Raw genomic sequence first — 12617 nt, forward strand, 5'->3', positions numbered from 1 at the left:
AAAAAAAACTTATCTGAGAGTTCTTCTACATCAGGAACCATTTATGTTTATTTTTAAAAAGATTTGATTTGATGTTTTTTAAAGATTTTATTTTAAAATAATCTTTACACACCCAACACGGGGGTTGAACTCACAACCCCAAGATCAAGAGTTAACATGTTCTACTGGCTGAGCGTCTGCCTTTGGCTCGGGTCATGACCCCGGGTCCTGGGATCGAGTCCCACATCGGGCTCCCTGCAGGAAACCTGCTTCTCCCTCAGCCTGTGTCTCTGCCTCTCTGTCTCTCATGAATACATCAAAATCTTAAAAAAAAAAAAATTATGAAATACTGATGTGGAGAATGAAGGCAAAAGAAATGTAGAAAAAAAATTAAACTTCCTTACAACTTGCAGCCACTGACAAATACTTAAGGCAGGCAGAGTGACCTTTCTTGAGGAGCTCGGTGGCCTCCATGCTAATGCTTTGCTAGAGGGGGAAAAGCAGCCTTAGCTTGAAGTTAGTGGATCCCCAGGATCCCATAAGTTGTCTTTAACATATGAAAATCCCTTGGAAACTTCCTTTATCTCTATCCACTGTGCCCCTCCCCCCCTCCCCACCTCATCAAGATACAGGTTAGCAATCATCCTCCAAGCACATGGCCCAAGTGATATCCATCTGACGAGGATTTTACTAGACAGTACTAAATAATCTTATCTTACCAGCTAGCCCCGCAAGGTCCTGCAGACCTTGCTTCTAAATTCCTTAAAGACTTAACGCTATCCCTAACCTCTCCCAAATTAAAAGAATATAATCAATCACTCCTCACAATCCTGGTACAGCTCTTTTTACCCACGGGTCCTGTCCCTGTGCTTTAATAAAACCACCATTTTTGCACCAAAAATGTCTCAAGAATCCTTTGACCATTTGCTCCTGGACCCCAACATTTCAAATCAATACTTCAAATGGTATAAAAAGCAACAAACATCCTTCCCCCTACATCCCTCTCTTTAACAAATCTTGACATTATGCCATATTTGCCCCAGATTTTTTTAAAAAATTAAAATGTTAGATGCCACAAAACAAATCCTGTTTCCCTCCCTCTCTTCCCTGGGAGAAACCACTAACCTAAAACTATTGTAGATCTTCCCTATATGTATTTAAAGTTTTAAGTAATTACTACACCCAACATGGGGCTCAAGCCCACAACCCCAAGATCAAGAGCTCCATGCTCTACCGACTAAGTCTCATTCCCTATGCATTTTTATACATAGCCGTATTGTTGTGTCTCTAAAACTAAAATGGGATTGCACTTTATGCACATTCTACAATTTCCTTTTTTCTCCTTCAACATCAAGTTTCTGAGAATTAGCCATATTGAACTACACAGTTCTGGTCCATTCATTTTAACTTCTGCATAGGGGATCCCTGGATGGCTCAGTGGTTTAGCGCCTGCCTTTGGCCCAGGGCGTGAACCTGGAGACCCGGGATCGAGTCCCACGTCGGGTTCCCTGCGTGGAGCCTGCTACTCCCTCTGCCTGTGTCTCTGTGTCTCTCATGAATAAATAAATAAAATCGTTGAGGAAAAAAAATTATACTGTATGTGCACACTACAATTTTTCTGTTGTCCCATTTGGTGTGATTTCACCTTTCTGCAATCACAAAGCTGTAATGAACATCTTTGTATATGTCCAAGGTCCACATGGGAAAGAGGGTTGGGGAGTCAGAAGGGGTGTATCTTGCTATTTAATTTCCATCTCCTTGGTTAGTGGTAAGAGGGCTCCCCTTACCTCTTCTATAGGTTGATTTACTGACCATTCCATTTCCCTCCTCTGAGAATTGCCTGTTCACATCCTCCGCTTATTTTTCTATTGGGCTGTTTGGGCTTTTTTCTTACTGATCTGTAGTTCTTTTGGTGTTCTAGATACTAATTACTTGTCTCTTAAATATACAGTGAGTAACCTCTCCTAGGCCGTGGACTTGTATTTCACCTTCTTTATGGTGTTTTACTGCTGTGGTTTGGGTTTTTTGCTTGTATGAAAAACAAACTTAATTTGACATGGTCAAGTTTATTGATCTTTTCCCTTTCACTTTGTGCCTCCTGGAGTTTTAAGAAACTATTCCCTACTCTTGACATCACAGTCTCTGAAAGTTTTGTTTTGCCTATTTACATCTTCAATCCATCTGGAATTAATTTATAGTACAAAGTAGGAATCTATATTTTTCCAGATGGATCACCGAAACATCCCAGCATCTTTTATCACGCCCATCTCTTCCTCACCGACTTAATTCTGTCATTCACCCTACTTCTTCATATGCACAAGCCAATTTCTGCTCCTCTGTTATCTTCCATTGACCTAATTGACAATTCCTGCACCAATAGTGCAGTTTCAGTGACCATATCTTAAAGTACGCAGGCATTGACATTGAGTAGGGCAAGCGCCCGTGCTTGTTCCAAACTGTCTCAACTACTTTTGGCCCTTTTACTCTTCCCAACAAATTTAGGAAGAGAATTTTCTGGTTCTACGAAAAACTCGATTGGGAGTTTTGATTGGAACCACACTGAGTTTATAGGTAATTGGGACAAACAGGCATTATTGTGGTATAATGTGAGTCTCTTTCTATTAAAGTCTTCCTCTTGTGTCTTTTTTTTTTTTTTTTAAAGATTTTATTCATTTATTCATGAGAGACAGAGAGAGAGAGGGGCACAAACACAGGCAGATGGAGAAGCAGGCTCCATGCAAGGAGCCCAATGTGGGACTCAATCTCGGGACCCCAGGATCACGCCCTGGGCTGAAGGTGACGCTAAACCGCTGGGCCACCAGGGCTGCCCTTCTTGTGTCCTTCAATGGTAACTAAAAAATGAAACCAAATGATTAATAAATAGCTCTTCACTAGATCATGTCTACTAGTCTCTGGACAAGAAAGCAGAGGCAGAAACTGCTGACTTCTGGGAACACCAAGAGCCATTAAAAGGATACATGTCTGTACCACTCCAAACTTGAGCTGGGTGAAGAGGCGCACGAAAAAGTCCACAAAGAGACCCACCTGTGAAGAGCAAGTGAACCGTCACACAGCTTTTCCTCACCGTGGTGCAGACACTTCACTCAAAGGCTGTGATGTCCCCCTGGCCTTTCCTGGCTGGTACATGCACCCGTGTTACCAAGAGACAATGAGTGAACAGGTTTCTTGCTCATCACTCTGACTCACCAGGAGACTTCCTGCCAGCCTGGCCCCATCGCCCTCCAGAGGACAAAGGAAGAGGGCATAGCTAAGCTGAGAGAAGGAGAGTAAAACAAAAGGAAAGGATGCAGGAAAAGCTGTGAAAGCAAGGAAGACCATCCGGTGCCTAGGAAAATAATCTAGAATCAAGGGAGGAGCCGCTCAGCATTTTCCAAAGGCAGTTTCAGAAAAAGAACTCCAGTAATACCTTCAGTGATGCTTAGCTGATTAAGCATATAGCTTAGGATGTTACTTTGAAAGACAACATTTACTCAGGTGTATATGGCTTTTGCGTGCTTGTTATTACTATTTTATACTTTGTAGGGCACTATTCTGATTTGCAGCCAATGGTTACCCTGGTAACCACCCTGGTAAGTAGAGAAAACCACTCAGCCCACCTGCCCACTTTAAGACCCAAGTCTTTGCTCTGGGCTTAAGGGAGAACTGGACAAGCCCATGATTTGGTGGATTCAGGATCAAAGGCTTTAGCTCCAACCTTCCCTCAAGCCAATGCCCGGAGGCTTTTAAATACTGAATGAAGCAATAGGTTGTGACAGATGGAAGGATAAACGAGCCAGTAGCAAGAGGAGCTAGTTGCTAAGTAATAAAGGGAAGTCGGCCTTCCAGCAACGTGAGGGGATGATGTGAGAGGACTAGTGAAGTTGCTAGTATCGATAAATGGCAGTTCCAAGGAGTTTGGTATGAAAGTAGCAGAAAGACTAACAAGTAGACGGCTCGTGATTATGATTACAGGGAAATTTGCAACCAGAAACCTATATATAGCAAAACAGACACTGAAATTTCAATAAAACAATTAAACCAACCCAAGTTTTAACCCACAACAGAATGTTACCAAAGAGGCCTTCTGAATGCCATTTGTCTTAACTAGTAGAACGTTCCTTGACCTCTGAATTTACTACAGTAAAAATCTGACAAATGCCAGGAAAATAAAAACTGGTCAGCCTTTGTGGCTGTATTATACTAAATACGTGCTTACAGTTTATGGGTATTATCACACAGAATCAAGAATGAGACTTGTAGTCAGTTCCGGTGAGATAAACAGGCTGCTGCTTAGAAATACATATAACCTGTTACAGGCTGAACACTGTGTCTCCCTCAAATTCATCTGTTGAAATTCTAGCCCCCACTGTGATGGCATTAGGAGGTGGTACCTTTGGGGAGGTAATTAAGTCCTGAGCATGGAGCCCTCATGAATAAGATCAGTGGCCTTATGAAAGACCCCAGAGAGCTCTTGCCCCCTTCTGCCCTGTGAGCATATAGCCAGGAGCCAAGAAGCAGGCCCTCACCAGAAACAAATCTGTTGGCACCTTGATCTTGAACTTCTGGCTTCCAGGACTGGGAGACATAAACATCTGTTGAGTAAGCCATCTGCAAGTCTATGGTATTTTATTACAGTAGCTCGAATGGACGAAGACCGCAGAGTTGAACACTGTAATCATGGAAAATCAGATCTGACGTGGATCATTCTGACTGCTGACTTTTCCAGTTTCTCTTCCCCAGCTTTAAGTTTGGTTAGGTCAGCAGTGAGGACTCTGGGCCATGTGCTACTACAGAATTTGGCAGTGTTTCATAATCTTTTCTTGTCTGTGATTCATCTGTGACCAAGCTGACCCCAGAACCCTGTGCATTCAGGCTATCCACAGCCACCAGCTCTACCTTCTAGATAAAACAAGCAATGTGCAGGAAGGCAGCCGAGGACATTACAGTAAATTGACATCTACGGTATCCTGTTTACTGGCATGCCATACTAAAGGAAAGGGTGTAATGGCTGGTTTTATCCCACAATTTTGTTTTTTCCCTACAGAATGACCTCATTTTCCATGAAGTGCTCCCCCCACTTTATTGTCCACCTGACAGGACCATACTATGTCATAAGAGCTAGGTCCTGACCAAGCCTTTGAGAGCTTAAGGAGTACCGGTGTTGTATGATTCACTTTCATAAAGCAAAAGTAAGGTAAATACAAAACAGTATCAGGATTATTACTTAAAAAAAAAAAAAAAAAGGGAAAAAAAGAAAAGGTGGTCCTGTTATTCAGGACAAATGACTTGCCCTCTGACTCACCAGGCCCCCACCCACCCATCATGCCTCCCGTGTGCCCTCTGCTCACCAGCCCAGTGCAGACTCCAATGGCAAACACCATCATCCACTTCACCGCCTCATACTTGCGACCTTTCTGTTCACATAGGGAAAGACAGACTCAGCTTGTTACACGGTTTTGTTGGCAGCAGGGAAGGAACACATCTCGGCCAAACAGTTTTAGACTAAATTCCACAGGGACAGCAAACACAGCAATGGTGTCTGGGATGGCAGGTGCTTTATAATGCCAAATGGATGAGCTCTAAGAGCCTGGGCCAGGTGCAGTGACAGTGGGTACTTTGGTTGGCAGGATGAAGATCTAAGGAATAAATGCTGATTATCTCATGAAACGGGTTAAAAGCCATGGGGTATGGCTATTTACAGGAGAATGTGGATGGGAAAAAGAAGCTGCTGGTAAGATCTATTCAGTCCCAAGAGATCAGTAAGGGACTCACCTTATTGTCCATCGTCTCCAAAACTTCCAGGTAAGGGTCATTGATACAACGATCATAATCCAAACTCTGAAAGAGAAATGGAAGAAAGTCACAACCAGATAGGAAGAATTATGGAAACCTAGAAAGCATTGAAACTTTAGGTTGCTGTTACTTGAAGTATGGATGGGCAGGGCAGTGGACCTGCAGCACCTGGGACGAGTTGGTTAGAAATGCACAATCCCAGACCTTCTGACCTGCCACATTGGCCTGCACTTGACACACATGAACATCCAGGCAGCAGTTCATGCTTTGGGAGAAGCTTTCAATTACCTAAGCCCTAAAGCTTCTGCAAAACATGAAAAGACTGGTGTCCCCTGGGTGGCTCAGTGGTTGAGCACCTGCCCCTGGCTCAGGGCGTGATCCGCGATCTCAGGATCGAGTTCCACATCAGGCTCCCTGCCTGGAGCCTGCCTCTCCCTCTGCCTGTGTCTTGCCTTTCTCTCTCTGTGTCTTTCATGAATAAACAAATAAAATCTTGAAAAAAAATAAAACATGAAAAGACCTTCGGCTACCACCAGTGTTACCCAACCAACCCCATTACGGGAATAAAAGTTTCAATTATCCAGAACCAAATTAATTCAGAATATCAGTTAATCCTAAGTATCTTCTGTAGTCAGCTTCTATGAATAAGTGGTTAGTCACAAGACTAACCAACATGGACACTATCTTAAAAAGCAACTTTCAGTTTATGTTAGGAAGAGGCACGATGCAGCATAGCTCCTAAAACTACGTCTACAGCAGGGTTCCTTCAACTAGAACATAGAACATAGAACACAGCTACTCTGCAAAAAAATCTGCCTGTGTGCCAGAGACATCTGGAGAAATTCAAAGGAACTAATTTTATTTCTTCTATGTTTTGTAAGAGAAGCAGCAGTCTGGCAACAGAGGAAAATGGTCTGCTGTGTGCTCTCTCCTTCCTGAACCTGTTGCTACCTACATATCAGCTGGCAAACAAGCTAGACACTGGCCTGGTGGCCGCACTCCCATGCAGGAGCTAGCCGTCAGCCAAACACGGGTGGGATGCATGACAACTTATTCCATCTATATCTATACTCAAAGTCCAAATCCCTTTTGTAAAAGGGTCCAAGGAACATCAACAGGCAATTTATTAAATCAATGATCAGACATCTGAATATGGAAGACTATGTAATAATAAAATAATTACGACAAGTCCACATAGATAGATGTGGAACACATATAACTATTAAGTAGAAACAAAAAACAAAAAACAAAAAAAACGGGGCGCCTGGGTGGCTCAGTTGGTTAAGCATCTTACTCTTGGTTTTAGCTCAGGTCATAGTCTCAGAGTCATGGGACGGAGCCCTGTGTCAGGCTCTGTGCTCAGCAGGGGATCTGCTGCAGATTCTTTCTCCCTCTGCTCCCCTTCCCCCAGACTCTGTCTCTCTCTCCCTAAAATAAATCTTTAAAAAAAATAAGTAAAAAAAGATACAAAATAAAGCCAGATGCAAAATAAAATGTGTAATAGGATCCTATTTTGATTAAACAAAATTAAGATGATTTGGATGTCAGCATATAACGTAAAACATCTGGGAAAACTGTTAACAGTGCTTATCTCTGAAGTGATACTTAGGAGTTATTTGCGTCTGGATGTTGTTTGAAATTCTTACAGCAAACATGGTGTACTTTTTGTATTTTAAAAGAATGGGGTTTTTCTGATTATGAAACAAAATACCACAGTCAGTAAAAAATACTTCTGCTGGAAAACTGGACTCATCCATGAATGATTAAAAATATATATGTATTTAGTGACTGCATACATATAACATACTGTCCATATGTTGAGCTTTTAATAACAGATTTGAACTGAGCAAGTTCACTTATAAATTTTTTTTAAATGAATACAGTACAGTACTGTATGTATTTTCTCTTACGATTTTCTTTTCTCTAAACTCACTTCATTGTAAGAATACAGACTACTACACATAATACAAAATATGGAATAATTGACTGTTTATGTTGTCAATAAGGCTTCTGGTCAACAGTTGGCCATTAATTCAGCTTTTGGAGGGGTCAAAGTCATATGCAGACTTTTGACTGTGCAGGGGTGCGGTATACAGTATATACACATAACACACATATATTTTACCTCTGTGCTTATAAAAATATACACATATTTATATTTTTATTATTGGCATTGTATATACATTTTTTAATGTAAGTTCTACATCTAACGTGGAACTTGAACTCATAACTCTGAGATCAAGAGTCACTTGCTCTATGGACTGAGCCAGCTAGTCACCCCACATACACTTGTTAAATTATTAAAATGACATCACATTCTAGGAATGGGAAAAAAAATAAAAAGGTTGAAAAATATGAATCCTTCTTATCAAATACATAAAGAAATTACTGGTCAATTATTTGCTTGCTGGCTTTGTCTAATAATGCTACGGCTTCATAAACATTGAAGAGATGTTTAAGATGTCCAGAACAGGCAAACTCTAGAGACAGAAAGTAGATTAGTGGTTGCTTAGGGTAAATATACTAAAAAACCCCCACTGCACTGTATACTTTAGATGGATATATTGTATAGAATATGAACTACAGCTAAAAAAACTGTTAAAAGGGACATTTTGAAAACAATCCTAACACCAGAACATCAATCTATTCTTTTTTTAAAACTGAATTTGAGGGCAGCCCCGGTGGCTCAGCGGTTTAGTGCCACCTTCAGCCCGGGGCCTGATCCTGGAGACCCGGGATCGAGTCCCATGTTGAGCTCCCTGCGTGGAGCCTGCTTCTCCCTCTGCCTGCGTCTCTGCCTCTCTCTGTGTGTCTCTTGTGAATAAACAAATAAAATCTTAAAAAAAAAAAAAAAAAAAAACTGAATGTGACACTTTGAAAATACGTACCAATCATATAATGTTCTTAAAACTGAATTTGACACTTTGTAACTATGTGCCAATGGAGTACATAACCTGTTTTTTTTAATTTATTTATTTATTTATTTATTTAATTTACTTATTTATTTATTTATTCATGATAGTCACACACACACACAGAGAAAGAGAGGTAGAGACATAGGCAGAGGGAGAAGCAGGCTCCATGCACCGGGAGCCCGACATGGGATTCGATCCCGGGGTCTCCAGGATCGCGCCCTGGGTCAAAGGCAGCCACCAAACCGCTGCGCCACCCAGGGATCCCCCTAACCTGTTTTCAAATCCAGATATTGCTTACTTCTCCTTTGTGAGGACTAACTTCCTTTTGTTTCTGCTGTATTCTGCTCTTTGGCTGGAGGGTGGCTAATAACGTTTTTTGTAAAATACAATTTGTGTAAGTGTCCCGCAGGCCTGCTGCCCAAGGTTATGAGCCAAACGGCATGTGGCCATAGGGGTAGGTGGGGCTGAAAGGCCACCCAAGTTCAACCAAGAAGGGGACCTCAGTGCTCTCATAAGCAGCACCTTCAATGGGCCCTGAACTAGCAGAGTTGCAGATGCCCAGAGAGGCCTTTTATTCCAAGTCCTCTGTTCTGAGGGGTGCTGAGCAACACAGGCCTGAAAACATCACCGTTAACAGCCCCATCCCACAGATAGAGGGTTATTGTTATTCAAACCATTTAGAATGAGAATGGGAATCAAACCAGGAATTCTAACATCTTGTAAGAACCCAGACTTATCAAAGAAACAGTCAAGTACGTACAGTGAACTCTTAGTAAGGCAGGAAGGAGAAAGAGCACATTTCAGAAAGATTTTAACAGAAGGGTTTTCTAGTTGACCCCTAGTAAAATCTGAGCAGACTTTTCTGAATAAGCGTCTAGCTAAATTTGCTCTTACATAAAGCAAATGTCCTGAAGCTCATACTTGAAGAATTGAGAAATATTAATGACTCACATGAAACATTAACACATAAAATTGACATAGATATGCGTATCAGGTACAAGTTAATGCATTACAAATATAAGTACAATTTAGTAAAAGGAGTGAAGGATCCTTGGAACAGCAGGGTCAATGGAGCAGAGAAGCCATGGTGAGCTCCAGGGAGTAGATGAAGGCTGCCAGAAAGTTCCAGTCAAGGTGACATCACTGGGCTCAACAAGGGAGTGTAAGGTGACAGCCCAGTATGGGGCTTCTTATACTAATTCTTGTAAACCCCTCAACTATGTGTAAGGAGACAGATATTTTAGAAATATGGGAAAACACATCAGTAGATAGCGTGCTTTTTAACTCTGGTTCTTTACAAGTATTCCCATTAGTGTAGTATATTAAACTATACCATGGTGGTACAATTGGCAAATCCCAGAATTCTGTTCTGTTAAGTAAATTGCAAGGGGAAAAAAATGATGAAGGCGGAATCTAAAGATTAAAAATGTTTTAAAGGGGGTACCTGGTGGGCTCAGTTGGTAGGACCTGCAACTTTGGCCTTGGAGTTGTGAGTCTGAGCCCCAGGCTGGGGGTAGAAATGACTTTAAAGGTAAAGGAATGCAATGTGGATTCAAACTGGATTCAAACTATTAAAAAATTACAGGACACTAAAAAATTGTATGACATAAGACAACTGGAAAATCTGAACATCAGATATTTAATATCAAGGCATTATTGTTAATTTCTTAGGTATGAAAATGGTATTGTGCTAAAAAAAAATCCTCATCCTCTGGAGATGCACGTTTAATTACTTATGGGTGAAATGATGTCATGTATAGAACTTTCTTCAAAATAACATGGGAAGGGGGAGGGGATGAGAGACAGATGAAGGCTGGGCATGAGTTGAATGACTGCTGAAACTGATGAATACAGGGGGTTTCCATATACTATTCTGTCCATTCTTCATCTTTGAAATTCACTACAATCAAAGTTTTAAAACAATTCCACACTATACTAATAAATCCTAATAGCTCCACTAAATTTTACAGCAAAAAATAAAATAGTAAAAAGAAAATCAGCCTGAGTATGTTATTGCCCTAAAATACTGAATTTTTTAAGTCTACGTGACATTTTAAGAAAAGCATTAAACATACAAGATTAATCACACTTCTTGAGATTGCTTAAAGAAGCAATTAAGGATGAAGAAGGGAATGCCTGGGTGGCTCAGTGGCTGAGCATCTGCCTTTGGCTCAGGGTGTGTTCCCGGGGTCTTGGGATCAAGTCCTGCATCGGGCTCCCTGCAAGAGGCCTGCTTCTCCCTCTGCCTGTGTCTCTGCCTCTCTCTGTGTCTCTCATGAATAAACAAAAATCTTAAAAAAAAAAAAAAAAGGGATAAAGAATAAAGGATGGTCAAAACTAGTTCATCATATAGTAAAGTCAAATAAAATAAGTTGTAGCATAATAAAAGAGTATTCCTCTATTTAAAAAGATACCGTAGAAATATATTTAGCAATACAAAAATTGTTTTCAAGTTGAGAAGAAAACATGTTAAAATGGTTAATGTAGCTGAATCTCGCTTCTGTTATTTCAAAAAAGCAGGAATGTAAGCATGGAAAAGGATATTCAGTAAGGTTTATAGTTATCTTTTAATGAGTGAGGTTATGGATTTTTCTCTAGCTTCTTTTCATAAACAGTCTAAGAATTCTCAATCATAATCATGGCTTGTTTTTGTTATCTCAAAAATCACAGAAACAGGGGCAGCCCGGGTGGCTCAGTGGTTGAGCGCTTGCCTTCGGCCCAGGGCCTGATCCTGGAGACCCGGGATCGAGTCCCACATCGATCCCTGCATGGAACCTGCTTCTCCCTCTGCCTGTGTCTCTGCTTCTCTCTCTCTGTGTCTCTCATTAATAAATAATAATAAAAAAAAATCACAGAAACATTATCAGGAACTGATTAAATGATTAAAAAGGCATACTTGTTTGGTTTTAGTCCAGCATCACTGGCCTTACTGAACACACACTCCCTAGAATCCCATACTTGAACCAGAACTTGCAATCAAGAGCCCTTCAGAGAGAAGCTGCTTCAGCAGGAAACAATCATCTGAAAACTAAGTTCTCAAACAGGAGAAGGAGAGTCTCCTGTCCCACATCTGTTATGAGCACAGACTGTCAGCGGCTTTGACTCTGGGTCTCCAGCTGCAAAAGCAAATAGTTCAACGGTGAACATACCCTATCCAGGTTGCGGTGCCACAGATGTACAATCGCACGTAGAGACACCAGACCCTGTTTGGGTGTCAGGATGAGAAAAGGGCTTGTTAAACAGCCCCTTTCGAGGGAAAGTACCTCTTACCCATTCATTCCCTGGGAGAGACATCACAGAGCATCTCCCGTTGGAACCCTAATGCTTTGGTCTGCAGTGACCGGGTCCCTTACTGCTCTTGTGAACCAAAGCAGCAAGTAAGAATCTCACCTCATAGTCTTTCCTAGGAAGGATCTCATCATCCTCCTCCTGGGTTTCTCCAAGGATGGTCTAGAAAAACAGATCCACAGAATGGTTAAATACTTACAAGGTTCAAAGCGGAAAGAGAAAGACATTTTTTTCTGAAATCTGTTGCTAATTTCCAAATCATCAGGAACGATGATCAAATGCGAACGAGATCTCGAAAATAAAAAATCGGGGGGATGGGGGTGATGGCGGCGGCTGTCTATGGTCATGCAGTTGAGCTCTTTGGTTCTACGGACACGTTCTCCAAACAATCAACTCTTGTCTTCAGGACACCTCAAGCATGTCCCACGCCAGATAAAGGAGGGGAAAAAAAAAAAAAAAAAAAAGCAGGCTCCACCTGACAATGTGCTGGATCTGAGAACAGAAGGGACCTATCAACTCTGGGTCACAGCAACTCAAGTTTTCCCAGGGTGCTTTGCAGGGAGAACCGGATTATCAATGACCCAGAAAAGGTGAGAAAGGGCTGCGGGAGCTGGACCAGCGGCTGGAGGAGCACGAAGTGCA

The 12617-nt window shown here is 41.5% G+C and overlaps 1 protein-coding gene across 3 annotated transcripts in view; it reads right to left on the reverse strand.

Moving 5' to 3' along the window:
- Positions 1-12617, reverse strand: part of CLCN6 (chloride voltage-gated channel 6) — a 34828-nt gene that overhangs the window by 20097 nt on the left and 2114 nt on the right. For all 3 annotated transcript variants that reach the window (XR_013380784.1, XM_077899629.1, XM_077899628.1), the window contains 4 exons: positions 12078-12137; positions 5752-5817; positions 5328-5393; positions 2958-3024 (listed from right to left, as the gene is read on the reverse strand). Coding sequence is in view for 2 of the 3 variants with exons in the window: in XM_077899629.1 (XP_077755755.1) it covers positions 2958-3024; positions 5328-5393; positions 5752-5817; positions 12078-12137 (259 nt within the window). In the remaining variant the exon portion in view is untranslated. The remainder of the gene's footprint in view (positions 1-2957; positions 3025-5327; positions 5394-5751; positions 5818-12077; positions 12138-12617) is intronic.

The sequence above is a fragment of the Canis aureus genome, chromosome 5 (genome assembly GCF_053574225.1).
Source record: "Canis aureus isolate CA01 chromosome 5, VMU_Caureus_v.1.0, whole genome shotgun sequence".
NCBI classification, from domain to species: Eukaryota; Metazoa; Chordata; class Mammalia; order Carnivora; family Canidae; genus Canis; species Canis aureus.